This window comes from Carassius carassius, chromosome 24 (genome assembly GCF_963082965.1).
Source record: "Carassius carassius chromosome 24, fCarCar2.1, whole genome shotgun sequence".
Lineage (NCBI taxonomy): Eukaryota > Metazoa > Chordata > Actinopteri > Cypriniformes > Cyprinidae > Carassius > Carassius carassius.
The window spans coordinates 15,641,504-15,661,571 of record NC_081778.1 but is presented as its reverse complement, the minus strand read 5'-3'; the positions used below and the strand labels follow the sequence as shown (position 1 = coordinate 15,661,571).

At 39.9% G+C, this 20,068-nt stretch overlaps 1 protein-coding gene across 1 annotated transcript in view; it reads left to right on the top strand.

Moving 5' to 3' along the window:
* LOC132102935 (ETS domain-containing transcription factor ERF-like) overlaps positions 1 to 18,201 on the top strand; it is a 43,630-nt gene extending 25,429 nt beyond the window's left edge. Inside the window, exons 2-5 of the mRNA XM_059507666.1 lie at positions 3,807 to 4,041; positions 12,805 to 12,920; positions 13,015 to 14,045; positions 14,560 to 18,201. Of these exons, the coding sequence (XP_059363649.1) occupies positions 3,807 to 4,041; positions 12,805 to 12,920; positions 13,015 to 14,045; positions 14,560 to 15,150 (1,973 nt within the window). The 3' untranslated portion in view covers positions 15,151 to 18,201. The remainder of the gene's footprint in view (positions 1 to 3,806; positions 4,042 to 12,804; positions 12,921 to 13,014; positions 14,046 to 14,559) is intronic.
* The last annotated feature ends 1,867 nt before the right edge of the window (positions 18,202 to 20,068 follow it).

The window sequence follows — 20,068 nt, the reverse complement described above, 5'->3', positions numbered from 1 at the left end:
CATGTCAAAAAACAAGCTCACTGCTGTTAGAGTTTCTTTGCATGTGTTACAGCTGTTGATTCTGAGACAAACACAGAGATCGATTGACTGGCACAGTATTAAGATCACACCTGAATCATGGTGCTGAATTGTATGTGTGATTGTAGACTTGAATGTGAATCAACATTGATGTTTGTATGTTACAATAGAGCAGTAACTGTATCTGTGCCTGCTGGTGCATGTGTGTGTGTGAGTGTGTGTGACTCCTTGTGTCTCCTCTTTATTGTTCATCAGGGAGTTTGACAGACATATTGAATTTAGCTCAACTTCTTAGTAGGGATCCTTTTCATGTGTGTGCACGTGTGTGTGTGTGTGTGTGAGTGAATAGAGAGATATAGAATGAGAGAGAGAGAGAGAGAGAGAGAGAGAATATGTGAGCTGCAAAACCAGATCCTTGTCTGCAGTTTCTGAAGTCAGACGTAGCTCTCTGGTGCATGGTACATTTGACCTCTTAAAGGAGCAATCAGATGTGCCCTCTAAGAGTTTGTGTGTGCGTGTGTGTGTGTGTGTGTGTATGTGTGTGTGTGTGTGTGATGTTTTGAGAGCAAGTAGAGGTTATAGGATGTGCTATGTTGTAATGTACTTCTGTTTATTTGCTGAAGGTAAAAAATGTTTAAATCTAGATTAATCTCACTGTGATCTTGAAATTAATCTAGATTAAAATGGCTCATTCGAATTCTGCCGAAGGCATTCAGAATATGTGTGTTACCCAAATAAAATTGACAAACAGTAAGTCTTTGAGAAGGGGTTTATCAAGCTAGGTGGTGCATTATAAAAGGGGCTCATCTCCTGTTTCCAAAATGCATCACAAAGTGCTTGAAAAAGCTGTAAACTAATTCCACATTGCACAAGGTGCAAACAACCTTACGCCTGTTTTACACAAACTCCGTCTGCAGTGTTTATGCGTTGCATATTTTTTTACGCACCCATGTAAATGGATTCCAGTTGCGTTCCAGGAGTGTTGCGCCCACAGCAGTGCAGCGATCGTTTACGTACCGAGTAGCGAACTGCAAACGCGTCCTGTGTGAAAGCACATCCAGTCCGTGCTGCACCACATACGTAACGTTCTGTTTGAAATGGTTTAATTTGTATGTTCGTTTATTTTTATTTATTTGTGCTATTTACACAATGTTTAAGTTTTTTTCAAGTTTGTAGGTGTCAAGGTACAGAAACGAAATAATTAAATGTAAAATAGCACAGGATACACTTCAATGTAAAAATGAAATATACAATCAAACCTACATTTATTCAGACACCTTCATCATTTCTCACATTATTACAGTTTTGCTATATATATCAAAAATAATATCTGGTGTCTGACTAATTTTTGGTTTGACTGTTAAAACTACAAAGTAATTCAGTCAAGAGCAGTGAGTGATTTTCTTTCATTTTCTTGGATTAACATTACAGCAGCTGTAGCTAAATTAGGCGCTGTCACTTTAAGAGACGATGAACGCATCCAATATAATACACATCCCATTTTTTTCCTCAACTGTTTACTTTCACTTAAGAAATAACTGACAGTTTTTTCGAGCATAATTTCCAAGGAGGAAATATTTTGAAATATTTTGTATGTATTTGTCGGCACAAGAGCAAAAATAAGCAAATTCGATGTTCAAGTGTTTTGAGACGCCTTTCTCTGCGTGAGCCCTGAACACCAGAACACCGCTGTCCTGAGCATCTTTTTAGGCTGGCCTCAGCCAGTCGGTTATATAAAATATCAAGGTGAAAGTCATCATAGCTTGCTTAGTATAGACCCAGCTCCCAACCCAACTTTGAGAATAGATTAACGGCGATATTTTTTTTATCGTCCGATAAGAGTCTCACGTTAACGCAGCACGTTAACGCCAATAACAGCCCACCACTAGTAAAAAGATGATAAATGTCTTTCCAGTCCGAGTATAAAAACACATTGACTCTGACACTGCCTCTCAAAATGTACAGAAAAGGTACTGTTTTTTCACTGGGTTCCTGTCATGTTGTTCTGGTTGTTAGCAGTTAGAAACAGGAAAAACAACCACTTGAGTGTGTATTTTAGATTTGTTGAGTCATCAGGAGGAAGTGATTTGTCTGATTCTACGAATTAGTAAATTGTCGGAAGTTGTTGAGACGTGTTTGGATCATTTATAATAAAAGCAAAACTGATTCTCCATAGTCTGATCTAAATGGATAAAACAAATTATCCTAAATGCCTTAAAGTTATAAATGAGAATGGTTTGCAGAGCTTTTACTGGGTGGAAAAGACACATTTTATTCTGCAGGAGTGTATTGGACAACGAAGTGAAGGTTTAAATGCAGTAAAACTCAAGGTAGCGCTATTAGACATAATTTAATGAATAAAAAGTCACAACAACAACAAAAAAAAGCTGCCTGGTAAGAACAGTTACCCATGCAGGAGCAAATTTGTACCCAGAAGTAAGCTAAATTTGACAACCTACTTTTGGAGATGTCTTCATTTGTAAAAATGGTATAAAAATAAAATGTACATTTTTGTTTTGGTTTTTTAGAATTCAAAATTCTGAAAGTTTCCCGTTAGGCTGTAAGTTAGGGTTAGGTTATATTATTTACAACTATAAAATCATTAGAAGTCTATTAAATGTTCCAATTTACATAGTTATGTAAATGTGTGTGTGTGTGTGTGTGTGTGTGTGTGTAAAGGGCCTCTAAGAGGATCAGCTGTTGAGAAACCACTGTGAGCCGTTACCCTATCCGACCTTTACCAGCCTCAGCTTAACCCGACCCTGCCTGACCCCACTTCACCCGTCCTCACCCTCAGTGACTGGACACCCTCCATCCTCTGCAGCCCTTTCAAATCATTTCTTGTTTCTTAAAAAAAATGCCAATCACATTTGGTTGTGTGTTAGATTGTGTGAGGTTGCTGGTGACAAATCAGACCTCAAGGAGATTGATGATAAGAGATGTGACGATATAGAGCTTTTTGAAGATTTACATTTAAAGATTCAGTGAAAGCTTTTTTTTCTGGTGACTTGGTGACTTGCATTGCATAAAAGATATGCATTTCATCAGTTATTTCTCTGCCAGTTGAATTCAGTTTTTTTTGTAATTAAAACATCTCTGATATTAACTTTGAACTATGTCACTTGCTTGTAAAATCATTTTTAATTTACATTTCAAACCAGACACAGACAAGTGTATAGATTGGATTGACCTAATATCAGCTTCCAGTATTGATAAATGCCAATTTCCAGGAACCTACAACCTTGTAATAAAAAAAAATAGTAATAATTATAATTAATGAATGAATACAGTTATTGGGGATATATATTGGTCAATATTTGAAACTTGTGTTTACCGATTTCTCCTGTTTTTAAGTTATTTATTTTCAAATGCTAATGGTTTAATAACACTGTGATCTTAAGGAAATCTCAAAATAAATATATAATTTATTTTTGTGCTCAAATTATAATGTTGTGATGCTATAATTTACATTTTCAATTTATTTAGACAAAGTTGTATAGAATTTTAATGTTGGCCAATCCCAATTTTGGGGATTTTGGTTTAATGTTAATGGTAGAGTTCAAACTGAAAAGTAAGGAAATAGGATTTCCCAGGTCAGACTCTGATATGGAATACATACTATATACAGTATGATGCAGTGTACATGCCTACTGAAGATGATGATGGCAGCAGTGAAAGGGAGGATCACTGGCCTTGTTTTTCAGTGAATAAATGTAGTCATTTTTCTTTGCATCTGGACATATCAAACAGACTCTGATCTCATCTTTGTCCTCTCTCCGTCTCCGCAGGGTTTCCGTTCCCAGACTGGGCCTATAAGCCCGAGTCCAGTCCTGGCTCCAGACAGATCCAGCTGTGGCACTTTATCCTAGAGCTGCTGAGGAAGGAGGAGTATCATGATGTGATTGCCTGGCAGGGAGATTATGGGGAGTTTGTGATCAAAGACCCTGATGAGGTGGCCAGGCTGTGGGGCGCCCGCAAGTGCAAACCTCAGATGAACTACGACAAACTCAGCAGAGCTCTCAGGTAAGTCCTTTTGTCTTTGCCTTTATTTCTGTTAACAATTTTGTCCTGTGCAAGCTTACAACAGTTTACAGTACACTTATTTCAGACACAATCCCTCTTAAGCAGCCTGTGCTTTTATGGTTAAAGGTCTTTCAGTTAATTGCTATTTAATGCTCTTTTAACTGATTTAATATTTGTTATAGTTTGCCCCTATTATTTTTTACGCCTGGTTTGTCTTTTCCTCCTCATAACATTTTTGGACCAACTAAAATAAGCTGATCATTACAAAACATGGTCCATCTTCAAACACATCCAGACTTTTAACCATTTACTATTTTAAAAGGAAAATCCTGGACAGTTTTAGTTTGACCAATGAAAGCTGAGGCCTATTTCTACTCAGCCTGAATGTAGAGGAGGCAGCTAAAGCGTCCGACTCTTGTGTTGCATTGTGGGATTGACCCTTCTGCTGAAGAGTCATGATTGCATGGAGTCTGATCTCTCAGTAATCTCAGTCCATTTACCTGTGCAGGAGCTGTGATCTCATTAGAGTACAGACAGACCAATGTATTCTGAGCAGCCGACCGTTTTAGCCTTCACTCCAATTTCTGACCTGATCTGCATTTGCTCATTTGTACCGTTATTTTCGTAACTGTGCACAAATGAGTGATTTTCAGTCTAGTGACTTTTAAAACCATGTATATTGTAATCTTTATCCCAATGTAATACTCGGAAAGAATAGACTTCGGATGTTTCAATTCAGTTAATGAACATTCAAGTCACAACAAAAATGAAGTAACAACAGACCTTTTCTTATGTATTTTGATGTTAGTTTCTACAAATGCTTATACATTTTAAACATTTCAAGAGGTTTAAATTAACATTAACATTAGCCCAGATAAAAAAAAATGTTGTAATGTTGTTATTGTTAGTTTATGTATCTCTAAAGTGTTTTAACACACTGAGTGATGAGTAAGTATTTTTTTTCTGTTACTTTGAACAGAAGTTATCCAGCATAATCACGTGTTCTCTGCATGATGGTCAGTCCGTGTAAATTGAATGCTTTAAACTTTAAACTCGTGATTTCAAATTATGCTGCACTTTATGCATTTGCCCACTGTCATATTCATGTCAATTTCACTGTGTGCTGTATGTAAAATGAGGGTTACCACGCTCTACTCCTCCATCTGATTCATACCTTCAATCTGACACTTCTCAACTCACAACAGGGCTTTCACATTCAACCCTGCACACTTGTGACGTCCCTTTATTTCAGGACAAACGCTCCTTTTCAGACATTTCTTGGCCACTCTATGGCATGCATTGAAGTCTGGGCTAATGCTCTAATCCTGACTGGAATTTGACTTGATGTTGATGGAGTTAGGGGTGTTGTTTCAATTATGTTCTCCTGCGGATGGCCCGCTGGGACTCAACTCAACCTTCCTGCCACACGCGTGGGGGAATTCCAGAAAAAAAATGGAATTCTATTGTCCCTTTGTTGATGTTCCACTGAACGTCAGGACATTTCCCGTCTGGCATCGAGCATGATGGACGCCCAAATACTCATTCCCTTCTTTATTAAATTTCATCCCTCTTTTGTCAAAACTGACCTAACAGAACTCCCCAGATTCTGTTTATTTAAACTCACAGTGGCTACATGATAAGAATTTTTACTTAACAAAGTCATCAAAGACTGCCAGTTTTAGCCATGTGACCAATTTAAATCCATTGAAGCCCTTTTTTTTATCCTATCAGAAACCTTCATGTCGTTCCAAAACAAATGACTTTCTTTTTTTCTGGTAAGAAGATATTTTGAAGAATGTTTCAGCAGTTTTTGACCATTTGATGAAAGTCATTGAGGTTAAACAATATTTAGTGCACCTTTCTGGCTTCCTTAAAACTTTTCTAGACCTTTTTCCCTTCATTGCCAACAGGAAATCCAAACCCTTGGACAAAGTCTGTCGTCATATTAAACATGACTATGATGTTATTTCGATGTCAGACGTTCTTGAGAGATTTGATTAAGACTGGATGTGTGTGTGTCTGTGAGAGTGTGTGTGTACTTGTGGAAAGAGTGGGTCAGAGGCCTTGTCCTACAACAGCTCTCTTTGTTTGGAGGAGGATGACATGCGTGTGTGTGTGTGTGTGTGTGTGTGTGCATTTCAGGGCAGTTTTGGGTCTTATTGTCAGGACAGAATGAACTCTTTATTAGCTCAGTGGGTGGAGATACACACATACACACGCTAGTGCAAAAGTGACACGCGCTACCACACGCACCATACAAAACATGATATTTATCTCTGGCTTCTCAGTAGAGCTTATGGATGGAGTGGATCTCACTGTCCGTTTACCATCCGCCCTAGAGCCTCACAGACCCACTCGTACCCCTCCCCAACCCGTCCCTTTTTTTCCACTCGCTTCAGAAACACACACACTTACTATCTAAATGAGGACTGTTATTGTATATAAAAAGCTAATTAGGGTGTTTTCAGACCTGTAGAATATTTTCTTTGTTCGGAAACAGGGACTTAATTCATTACAATATTACTCGTAAACTGTGTTTTGAGATGAAGAGGCACTCTTTGGTTTTCAACTGCAATAACTAATGTGCTCACTCACAGAATCAGACACTGCTGCTTTTTATGTAACATATTTCCTGTTATGAGTCTTGATACCACTGGGTTCGTTGGTCTGCTGGGTCGGACTGTGAACGGCTTCAGAGTCCACTCATACTTGGATTTTGTGCTCTGCATTTAAGCCATCTGAGTGCACGCACACAGTAGTGAACACACACACACACACCCGGAGCAGTGGGCAGGTCTATTGCTGCAGCACACAGGGAGCAGTTGGGGGTTCGGTGCCTTGCTCAAGGGTCTCACCTCAGTCGTGTTTTTGAGGGTGGAAGAGACCGCTGGTTATTCACTCCCCCCACTAGACTCGAACCCTTGGATTACCACGTGTGAAAGCACCCTTAGAAGAACTGTAGACCTAAACCACAGCATAACCCTGTCTTTAATAGAAAACTCTGTAGATTTTAAAATGACAGTATTTTTTTATGAATGTTTTTTTTTTTTGAAAATGTAAACGTCCCCATAGTGAGGTTTTGTCATATTTCTTACATTTTGCACACAAATTTGCCCCCAAAGTAGAGGTAATACTAATTTAGCTAATAATAGAGGGCGTTGGTATTTTTTTTACATTTGATGGTAAGTTTTCAAGGATATCTAATGATATTTTAGACTTTTTTTAGTGTGTGTGTTCAGATATTTTCAAGGATATTCAAGTTTGTAAGCTTGTTTTCAGACATTTGTGAGCATATTTTTAGGATATTTTTTAAGATTTTTGAGGATTTTTTTTAGACGTTTGTGAAGGTGGAGGTGAATAGTTTTGTATATTTTAGAAATGTTTGTGTGAATATATATATATATATATATATATATATATATATATACATATATATATATATATATATATATATTAGGGGTGTAACGGTACGCAACAATCACGGTTCGGTACGTACCTTGGTTTTAAAGTCACGGTTCGGTTCATTTTCAGTACAGTAAGGGAAAGAAATGCAAACATTAAACTGCAGGTTGTTTATTACTATAAACTTTTTTTTTAACAATTTGTTTACTTTTTAATAAAATATATATAAAATAAAAAAAGAATAAGAAATAAAATACTGCTGCAAAGTTCTCCACTAAATAAAATACTCTCAGTCTCAAACCAATATCATATAATAAAATATAATGAAAAATATAAATAAATAACTATGATTACAGTGCAGCATTACCAATCCCAGCTTGTAGGCCTGCTCATATTTAAAAAAAAATATATATAACTTTTCCAAAGTGTAAAATGCAGCATCAACAGTTTCAGTTTTTAGACCTGCTCAGATTTCGTTATTGCGTTGGACCAATCGGAATTAAGAGCAAAGGTCTGTTTAAATGCCGACGGGAGCTGCATTTGAATTACAATCATTTTTTTCCTAGTTGTAGTGGTTCACACTCGCGTGATGCCTTTAGAAAACTTTAGAACGGTGACACACTGGCATATTGCACCTGTCAAACAGTATTGACGGTGTCCTTTATCAGTAGGCTTTATATTTATGCTCAACATGAAGTATAGATATTGTTGTAGTGAAGGCAAGATCCTGGTCTGTCGGCGCCTCGGCGGGCTCCCTCTATGTCACCTACAGTAGCAGCAGCACGCCAGCGCCGCGTCAGGCACGATTCTGGTGTGTAAAGACACAGAAAACGTGAAGCAGCCGTCACGCAACTGACAAACAGCAGAAACGCCACGCAGCCAGTGTGTCCCCACCGGCCTTAAGGCCCTTTCACACCGGATGCGTAACAAAAAAGCGAAACGAAAAAGCGAATAGTTCGCGTGCGAATAGTTCGCGTCAAAACCATTCACATCAGTCGCGACGCGAATTTGCGATGTCTGTGACGTTCAGAGAGCTTCAATATTCCAAAACATTCGCGCCGACAGTTGAGAAAATGGACACTTCAACATCATCATCCAGTGAAGATGAGCTTTTCATTTTCTTTAAAAGACAGAAAAGAAGGTTTTGGGTGCACCCAGTCCTAAACAACAGAGTCTGAAGGGGAGTATGCCAATCTTGTACAGGAGCTAAAACTTTATCATGGCCGGTTCCGCACTTACTTTCGGATGTCTTTGGGACAATTCGAGGAGCTCCTTCAGATAGTGGCACCGCATCTGACGAGACAAACCACAAACGTCAGGGAACCAATTGATCTGGAGCAGCGTCTGGCAGTCTGCTTAAGGTGAGCTGTCCTCTTAAAAACATCAGCCCATAGAACTACTGCTAAAATTCGCACTCTGCAGCGTCTGTGAACACAAAGCCCGCCTACTTTGATTTGATTAGTCATCTTAAATATTCTGACACTTTGACGGGCAATGACAGGCCAATGAGACTCAGATGAAGCCTTTTTGTCGCCTCAAAAGTAAAAAAAAAATCGACATCGAAGCGAAAAAAATAAAAGTCGTTTTTTCGCCTCAGCACATTCGCGTCCAGTGTGAAAGGACCTTTAGAATCAGCTGCAGGGCGGGATTTGCGCTAAACGCAGAGACTTCCGCCACTTAATATGTTCGTTTGGAAACTCGAAAATGTATATGTTCCGCAAACAAAATATTGCATTCGGTCATTCGGTACACACGTGCACCGTACTGAAAGCCCGGCCTGTACCGAAACGGTCCGGTACGAATACACGTACCGTTATACCCCTAATATATATATATAATAAAGGTTTTGAGGATATTTTTAGAAATTTGTTTCCAGATATTTGTGAATATATTTGTAAAAGTTTAAGCATATGTCAGACATTTGTGTGTACAGTAAATAAACAAAAAAAGTTAATTAAAAATCCTATTTTGTGGTGATATACTCAAGCATTTGTGTCTATCGTTTAAAAGTTTGCAAGGATATTTTCAGAAATTTGTGAGGATAAAGTCCTCATGCTCGCTCTCTCTCTCTCTCTCTCTTTTCTTCATTCTGTCTCTTTTATAAAGCGTGTTGTTCATGCCCTGATCTGCGAATACCAGGAATCGCTGTAGTGTTTGTTTAGCTCCTATATTCCCACCAGTGAAAGAATATGGACCCTGAGAGCTTTTAATAATCTGCTGTTTAATCCAAGTCATAACCCAGTGAAATCTGATTGTTTCCTGGAAACCTTCTCAATTGTACCCCCTAAAGTCATTTAGTCTCCAGATTAGGTGTGTCTGTGTTTAAAAGTTGTTCAAATTTGGTCATGTTATATGCTCTCCTTTGAAAATGTCGGTCAGCAGCATCAGTGTTTCTGTCAGACCAGCCACCAGCGAGTGGGTTCACAGGTGTGGAAGTGAGTGTGACAGAAGGAGGGTCATTGCCACTAGATGCAGATGCTCAAAGAATCCTTTCTTCTGCTTTGAAGTCAGTTCAAATGCTCTTTAAAGTGTGTTTGAGAGAGTGGGTGCTCATGCAGTCATGTGTAGGGTGGGCGGCACTTCTTTCACACACTGTTCTGCATCATAGACTATGACTTTAAGATATATTCTTTGTAAACAATTCACATATCACACGCTTATCTTGTTTTACTTGATAACAAGACACAAATATTGATTAATATATATATTTGCAGGTTTTACTCCGGTTTTAGGTTCAAATAAAAGCATCTAATATTTAAAAAAGTTGAAAACTATTTTTAAAATCTAGTTTAAAACATGTCATGTTTGTGGATTAATTATTTTTGGTGGATGAATTATTTTGTTTTCAAGTTAGTTTCACATGGTTTTGAAAAATGTTTATGAGAAATGTCAACTAAGTAAAAAAAAAAAAATGTAATAATGAAAACGTCATGTCGTATAACCATCATGTAAAAACGAATAACATTTTTCCCGTCACCTTGAATTGAGTGTACACATCTTAGTAATCATTTTCAAAAAAAAGTGAAAAGTTTTTGAATGTGTTTAATTAGGGGTAAGTGACTTATTTATTCATAATTACATTTTTCATATTACATTTTGTGGGGGTCGTACCACTTAGCATTTTACAAGCTAAACTAACTTTGCCTTGTCAAAAAGGTCATTTTAGATTTATTGACCTCGAAACAAAGCCATAAGGGTCTGCAGGTCTGTTTTTTATTTTTTAATAGTAATAAGAATAATTATTTAAATAAGTATTTCATGCTTGAATCAGGCTTGTTTTCACTTATGATTTAAGGAGAGTTTAGAAAAAAAGTTGCATTTTTTAATGTTATATATAATATAATATATTGTATAGATTTGGGTAAACCTGAACGGCATGTCTTTGAGCATCATATTGCTGAGACAAATGCATAATATGACAATTCAAGAAACACGTGTCACATATAATGTTTTTAATTTTACACTGGTTTTCACCACAGAAAGCACAATGTAATGTAGTTAAAGGAAGTTTAACCTCTGCTTTGAGAAACCAGCCGCATGCTATATAGAAAGCATATCCAGCAATGGCATTGTGTGACTGTGCGAACAGTTTTTAAGAACCAGTCATATCTGACAGCCATAGAAATGAGTGTTACTTTGCCTGGCCTGTTGATTGGAACATCACAGTTCAGGATGTCATCGTTAGAGTATCGCTTCATCTCACCTCTGCGTTCTCATCTGTCATCCGTCATAAACTCAGGTTACCACTTCCAGCCAAACAGTGCAGACGTAAGTAGACTGTGTGAGCTGGATGTCTGCCCATGCAAACGCTGCTGCTGCTGCTGGTGTATTCGGTAGACATGCTAATCCACAGCTGTCTCAAGTATATTTATATCTCGCTATGTGGCTCAGAGTGTTATCATAGGTCACATGATCACTGATCACCTGCTTACATCTGTGTCTTTGTTAATAATTGCATGGAAGGTGCATTCTGTGTATGTTGTGGTGTCGCAATCACATGTTTTTCCCTTCTGGAGGTTGACAACATGTACTTAGTTAAAAAAAAATGCTTGTCTGTACCTGATATAAAGAAATCAAATCATTTTGACCACAACTTAAATACATTTACACACGCTCACGTCTTCATCTGACCACAAGACTCTGTTTGTCTTGGCTCAATCTCCACAGACAAGACTGTCTGAACTCTCTATCTCCCTCTCTCTCTCACACACACACACACACACACACACACACACACACAAACACACATGCAGGGTGAGTAAATATATCCTCTATGCATTCAAAAAGCTCAGTGTCAGCATCTTCCGTGAAACATGTCATTCATAGAGAATTGTGGATGGAAGGTTATTAAGTACAAGATGAATCGTTGTCACAGGGATTTGCACACACACACACACACACACACACACACACACACACACACACACACACACACTGGTGCAGGTCTGTAAGAAAGATGCCGTGTTATTGGAGTTACATAAATGAATGGAGGTTTGTGAGGAATAGAGAGATGTTATGTAAAGAACTGGGGATGGACAAAGGTTAATATATAGATAGGAAGAGAGAGCGAGAATGGGATTATATAAGGGGATTAAGAAAGGAGAATTTATCAGTGGGTTATAGTGTTATATAAACAGACACTAGAGTGACCAGAGCTGTCCTGACAATAGCTCCCATCACACAAAATATATTAACAATACATACAAAACCATTTAAATGCTTCCTGGGCTCTTGATGTACCTGTATTAAGCGGATTAATTTAAAATGTACACTGCACTGGTAGCTATATATTTAATTTATTTTTTTATATAAACTTATTTATATATATAAAATCCAGTGTGTGTGTGTGTGTGCGTGTGTGCAAATGTATTATTTAAGTGAATTTCAGATTTTCTTATTAATTATATATATAAATAATATATATAATGTAAACATTTATTTTTTCAATTTAATTTAAATTAATTTATTTCAAATTTTCTTACAAATTTCTAGCATCAAAGCAATTTATAAAAAGTTACATGACAATGACTGTATTTAATTTCATTTTTCGATAGCACCACTCAAACATGAACTCATGACATGAACTCCACAAGTTTGTGTCAAATCTGATGTTCATGTTCTCCAGGATGATTTTAGATGATCCAAAGAGCATCTTGTGCTTCACTGGAAGCAAGAACATATGACTGTCTGTACACAGAGTTCATATCATCAATATCAAACATTTAATTATTTGATTTGTGCGGAATCTGGATTTTTTTTTTTATTCATTATACACGTTGACATTTTAATAACCCAATACCTTATTTCAGGTTTAAATGTGATTTCCGAGTGGGCTAATGTGTCCTGCTTGTTTCTGTGCAGGTATTATTACAACAAGAGGATTCTACATAAAACTAAAGGAAAACGCTTCACCTACAAGTTTAATTTCAACAAGCTGGTCCTGGTCAACTACCCTTTCATTGATATGGGGTCTGCAGGTACAAAACGAGGACCCACAAATCACATACATTTGTTCACATAATAAAATGCAAAACACAACTAAGACCTTCACCTGTGTTTGTCTCTCCGCAGGAGCGGCTGTTCCTCAAAGTGCTCCACCAGTGCCTACAGGTCCCCATTTCCGTTTCCCTCCATCCACTCCTTCAGACTTGCAGGTGTCTGAGGTGCTGCGGTCCCCCAGCAGCGAGGAACTGCGCAGTCCGGGGATGTTCAGCGGCCGCCGCATCGCACGTGGCTCTGTCTCTGACTGCAGCGATGGAACTTCTGTCAACTCTGAGATCGAAGATGGGAACGGAGGTGCGGCGGAGGAGAGAGTCACTGAACGAGTGGCTGAGAGAGGTGGAGGCGGCGGTTTCCGAGGTGCTGTTCATCCTCGTCTGTCTCACGAGGCTATGTTCAGGATGTACGGTGGACCGGGTGGTCACAGAGGTCATCGAGTGTCAGAGGTCGGCGGACACAGGGTTCATCCCGAGCCTCTCTCGCCATTCACCATCTCGCCTCTGCCGGGTCCGGGAGGTCCAGGCCTGTTGGCACCACCTCTCTCGCCGGCACTCTCCATGACCCCAGGCTCTCACCTGGCCTACACTCCTTCCCCTTCCCTGTCGCCCATGCCTGGCTCCATCTTCTCCTTCAACCCAGAGGACATGCAGCGCTACCTGCAGGCTCACACCCAGAGCGTCTACAATTACCACCTGAGCCCTCGTGCCTTCTTTCATTACCCAAACATCATCGTTCCTCAGCCTCAGCGCCCCGACAAAGGCATGCCCGGACCCCAGGGTTGTGATCGTGGTCCTGCCGAGAGGCCTTCGGTGCTCAACAGCCATCACTCCAGCCACCCACCACCTCACGCTCACCCTGTTCACCATCACCTGGGGGAGGAACAGCACCATTCTCCATTCAAGTTCAAGCTCCAGCCTCCCCCATTGGGCCGAAAACACCGCGACAGTCAGGGTCGACAGGGCTCGCTGTCCTCCACATCTACATCTGGCCTGGGTTCCTCTTTGTCATTTGGGAGTGATCTCAGTTCAGCCAGCGGATCAGGACTGGTGTCCAACTCCTCCTCAACTGGCTCGCTGAACAGCGCCGGGTTGCCCAAGATTAAGGTAATCAGGAATTATGATCTATACAATCACATGCACATATATGCACGTTATAATTGAGCTGCTACTTAGAGTTTTTTTTGTTTCATGTTCCTTGTCTTTGGTTTCTCGAACTTGGGAAAATAATATATAATTCTCATAGTAATTCTCATAGTGCATTCCAGCCTTTAGTCGGACTAAAGGCTGGAATGCACTATGAGAATTATAAAAACTACTAGCTATAATACACTTGCTGACTTTGTAAGCGGTTACAAAAAAAACTGAGGATCACACTCTGCAAGTCGTTCCAAACACAACAAACTCAAAAAGAAACCTGCACTTCTTGCTAGAATTACAATTTTATGCAGTCTAGTTGTAGTTATGCATAGTTATAAACTCTTTATTTGTCTTGAAATTATCATCTGTAGTGCAAAAACTATTTTTTTTTCAGTCATCACAAAAAACTGGAAAATTCATGGGAATTAGTCCGGAGCACCCAACTCTGTTTTAACACTTCATAAACTCTGTCTCCCTATAGGTTGAGCCCATATCTGACATTGAATCAGAGGAGGAAGTCGAAGTGACGGACATCAGTGATGAAGAAGCTGATGAAGAGTTTGATGTTTTCCCCTCTCACTACCATAAACACCGTCATCACCGTCACCATAATCATTATCCACACGGCCAAAAGCACCAACAGCCCAACGGCACTGATGCCGCTCTCCACACAGATGAGGACTTGGAGGAAGAGGTGTTCAAAGCCCCGGCCCCTCCACCCTTCTTCATCCCTCCCACCTCATCCTCATGCGATGGTCGCCGTGGTAACTCCGTCGTGAAGAGTGAACCCGTGGAGCCGGCGGACATGCAGCTGACCTCCGGCGGGCTGCCGCAAACCAGCTCCCAGTGCATCCCACTGAAGCTCCGGTTCAAACGGCGCTGGGATCAGGACCAGCACATGGAAGAGGCGGAGGACAAGAAAGTGAGAGGAGAAGAGAGGAACGGGATGGCGGAGGAGAGTGGAAGTGGGAGCGGAGAAGCAGAGAGCCCACCTCCTCTCGCTCATCACAGAGTTAGTACCGAGCTCCACCGAGCCACGGCACAGCTGTCACTGGAGAACAAGGAGTGCTGATATGCATCGACACACCTAGACGACTGCTGATATACAACTCTACAACTGCTGATGGACCCACACTCACACCTGACTCTTTAGATCAATGACTGCTGATACTCACAACAGTAATACTGACACACACACTGCACACTTAGACTAACTGACCCTTGCTTAATCGAATCCCGTTCCCCAGGCTGCCCTCGTTCCCCGGCCGCCCTCAGCTTCAGACGAGGGGCTCTCCAGCACATGTTCTAGTACATCTCAATGTGACCGTAATGAAGAATGAGTTCACCCACGTGCCCCAGCGACCCTCAGGAGTCATGAACTTTGACCTTTGGCACTAGAGAATATTTTATATTTTTAGAAGAGAATTTAATTTTGCAAAGTGCCTGTGAGCTGTCCCTCAAAATCCCACAAAGAGAGCTAGAGATGGGTGTCAGAAAGACTTGATCTTCTTCTCCAGCAGCCCAGCATTATTGTCCTCAGCAACAGACTGTGATCAGTCTCCATTTGATGTGGTGGGATACAAATGCACAGAAAGTCACAAACAGACTCTGTTCTAAAACCAGCCTGGTCAGAAGTCCGAACCCTCAGGGACACAATCCCTCAACACACACACACACACACTCAGACGTGACCCCTTTCTTATTCCTTGTATGAAGTGTCTGATTCGACTTTGACTGTGTGTGTTTCGGAAATCTAGCTGTGTGTAAGTTCTCAGGAAATCTCTCTCCTTTCCTTTTCTATCCAAACCAGCTCTCCTTAAAACTCTCACACTCTCTTCCGTTCTCTTTCTTTCCTCTGGGACCATACCTGAATCACTTTCATTCCGTTGGGGATGAAGTGACTCGGGCATAACATGCGGTTCTGAGACCATGATCCTAAATCTCTTAAATGGCTAGTTCCTTAGTTGGTTAGTCTTTGAAACGACAGTCTGAAGGTAATACACATTAGGGAGTTTATAACAAGCTTCCCTTGTATAGACAGTCCTTTAAATGTGAACTAAACCAGCATCCCATACACACACACACACACACATAAACACACAAGCTTGTACAGTGATACTAGACCATCTGGGGGTCAAATTTGAACTATTTTGGCGCTTGATGTACCCTAGTGCTGATTCTTTGTCCTGATTAACTGTCCACAGTCCTTCAGCCACACAGAACAGCCGTGGACCTCTATGAGATCTTACTATGGACTTGGGCAGGTGAAATAGCAGTTTCAATCCATAATCCCTAACATTTAAATACTAATTTAAGAATAGAAAGACAGCAAAAGGCATGTGGCCAGAAGTCGCTCTCTTGCGCGCACACACACACACATACACACACTCAACCTCTTATGCCTTGTTTTAATAGCATGTCTGACAAGGAAAAACAAAATCTTTACAAAAGAACAGTATACACTCAATATACCTTTATATATTATGTGTCACATACTATAAACGGAAAGCATAGCATTAACAGATATATCAATTTCAGGGGGGTTTGTAACAGATTTCATTTTGAGGGGAAGGTTGACTCTTCTCCTCAGGGTTAACGTTGCTGTTTGGGTAAGGGAGGAAAATTTAGCTTTTCTAGTCATGGTAATAAAAGGTAGGGTAGAGGAGCAAAAGACTTAATTGTACATAAGACTCTAACAAAGCATGAGAGCTTTGCACCACAGATGATGTGGCACATTCGGTTCTTCAACCAGCACGCACCTCTTCAACATCCTGTTATTACTGCCTCAACTGATGTGTGTGTGTGTGTGTGTGTGTGTGTGTTTGAGAGAGGCTGCAGGTCTCTGTATGTCACACCACACCCAAGGCTATAATTATTTTGAAATTTTGCATCATGAACCTCATAAACCTGTGTGCACTAAAGCCCTGTGGAAGTTGAGCAAAGGACTTGAGACATCAACAGGGTGGCCAGTCGGACACTAGCCATGAAATAATGGTTTTACAGTGACAGGAAGGAGTTATATCATGGCTTAAGTGCCCCTAATACCTAAGATAATACATCAAACAAAACTGACTTGGCAACGGGTTACCTCCTCAAAGTTTTGGACTCTTTCTAGCTGCCTTATTCCCAGTATAATCAGATTGGATTATGTTTAAGATCTCCTCTTGCTTTCTTAATCGATTCGCCAAGTCTTTAACTAGGATGCACTTGGTTTTACGCCCGGCATACCTCAAAACTGAAAAATTAAATTGAGATGGGGTGAGCAGTATTGACCAGTGCAGTCTTGTAAACTTTTAATTGGGCACAAAGTGTGTGCATTGTTTCTCTTTAGGAGGGAAGTTATTTGTTTTCTCTTAGGCTGCTCTCATCGGTTATCCCAGGATGTCACTTTTTCAAGTCGAATGATGTTTTGTTTTTCACCTGAACTGCTCTCTGATCTCAATGTTGCTGTTCATCCTAATTATTATTAGTTATCATTATTTTGTTGACATGTTCTCCTCATATTGTCGTCATGATAACATTGTTTCCCCCAGCCCTGCCTTCCCACGAGCAACCCGACTGTGTTTAGTGTAAGATTTAAACTTTTGTAAATTAACGTAAAACTGTAACTTTAATATGGGTGGTTATTGTGGAGAGATATAGGATGGAGGAAGGGCATTCCGGGGACGACCAGGTTTATGATTTGAACTCAAGTCATGTCATGTAATTGTTATTTTGTAGTGTTACTGATTTCTTGCTTTTGTACATTTTTTTTTTTCATCGGGGGATTGTATGATTTTAAAAGATATATTGTGTATTGTTTTATTGTGTAAAAGTCTCGATCTCTCACTTTCTTTCTCAAAATGTATTTCTGTGGTTTCATAATTCATAATATCAGGTTTTTAATACCATGATGTAACATTTAAATTCCTCCTTTATTCGTTTTTTTGTGTTCTTTTTCAGAATTGTAATTAAAATGTAATCAGGGTCAATTAAACTGGTTAAAAGCCATCTGGTTTCTGCAACCTTTTTCCATCTGTTTCAGTTTTGTGGAAGCTCTTACATGTGTTGGTTTTTTTGCAATGACTACGCTTTGATGAGGGGCAATCCAATAAATAAATAGATATGATTCCAAGCAAAGAAATATGCTTTAGATGACCATTAGCAGCTGAGAAGTTCTTTATTTATTAAATTCATGTTGCGTATCCAGCCTGTTGATATAATATATAACATAGACTCTTTAAGACTGACCTCTGCTGTCTGAAGAGCAGAAGTACAAGCTTTATTGACCATCTAAAATCATCACTATTGATTTTAGAGACTCTTTTAGCGCGTACAAATGATATATGTATTCTGAATATGAAAGTACATGCAATTAATATTGCTAAATAAAATATTGAAATATTTAGTTTAATTTTAGAGCTATATGAATGTCATATTAAGCTAGACAATTATTTTGCAGCTTCTATTATGATTGTATGAGGGGCCACTGCACATATCTGTCATTTTTTTTGTCTACTAAAGACCAGAAAAGATTTTTTTTCTCTCACTTTAAAGCATCTCCTTTCTTATTAAGTGTCTGTGAAGGTGAAAGTAGCAAACAAAGAGAGACAATATGCACAAAGATATAACTCATATTGATATGGACCGTTTTATATGAATGTTGAACTTTTTTATTTTTTTTATCCACTACCAATTTAACTTCATCAGTAGGCATCAGGTCTGTCTACTTGTTAAAATCAGTTTTCTTTATGAGCACTGACTGAGTAACACTTCAATAGACCGGTTGTGGGATTCAGATGAAACCTGTTGTTATATTTCTGCCTCTGGTTCATCTCATCATCACTGTCATGTTTTGTTTTGTCACATTCTCCGTCTGTCGTCTCCCTTTTACTTCTTTTATCACTTCAGTAGTTGTCTGCATTTCAGTGAACTAGAGGAGGGAATAAAGTTCCCTGTGCACAGTGGGAGGGTAGGGAAGAGGGATAGATGTGTGACGGCTGATTGACACAGCTTTGCAGAACCAAAAGAAAGGGGTCGTCATCATGGAGGGGGTCAGGTCAAAGGGCAGGGCGCTGAGGAGAATACGTGCTAATAAGGCGGTATGACCCTTTAAGATACTTGAATGCTACAAAAAACGTGCTTTATTTAAAATTCTCTAATTTCGTCTTGATCAATGAAAAGTGCACAAAAAAGTTCCCCTTTTCTTAGTGTTCTGAATCCCCTAAAACCCCCACACAGTGGCGCGTGCACGTATCTTTATAGTTTTTAAAGTTTCGTGTTGTATCAATTTATAACCGACAGAGGTCGCTGTACATTGAGGATGGCGCTTGAGAGTACTTCATTCTGTCTACAACAGCGATTATGTAACGACGTCTTTGCTTCTTGAAGAAATTCACAACGAACATTAATTCGATAATGCGTCAGTATGCCTGAATTTGGCTTCCTATGCTCGGATGGACTACGTTTTGAAAAATAAAAAAGTTTCAAACAGTATTTGTATTTAAACTAAATATTCAAGTACACTACTTGTTTTTCTGACTTGTTTTTAACGGTCTTCTATCGCTCTCAGGTCACTAGTATGTTGTCCTACTACGCATCAAGCACGGGGTTAGCCGAGTACGTCAGGCCACGCCCCTTCCATCCAGCTGGTGGCAACATGCTTGATGACTTCATCGCTGAGTTTGATCATTGGCTCGTCGACGCGGCGCATCTGGCCAATCACACAGCGGAACGATGACGTCACCTCCAAAATCCTGCAAGGCTTTTATGGATGGGGCGGGGCACAACGGCACATACGTTAGAGACAGCGGATCGCGGCGCAACGATTGGCTCGCGCACACGAGGTGAGGGGCTGTTGCTGAGAGAACAGCGAGGCAGAGTGGAGAAAAAAGAAGAGCGAGATCGACAACAGTCCCATCCCGTAATCACAAGCACAGCAGTGAGAAAGTGAAACGGTTAGTCAGGGACCCGCACAAGGGTGGCTTTATTGTGATTAACCGAATCCGTTT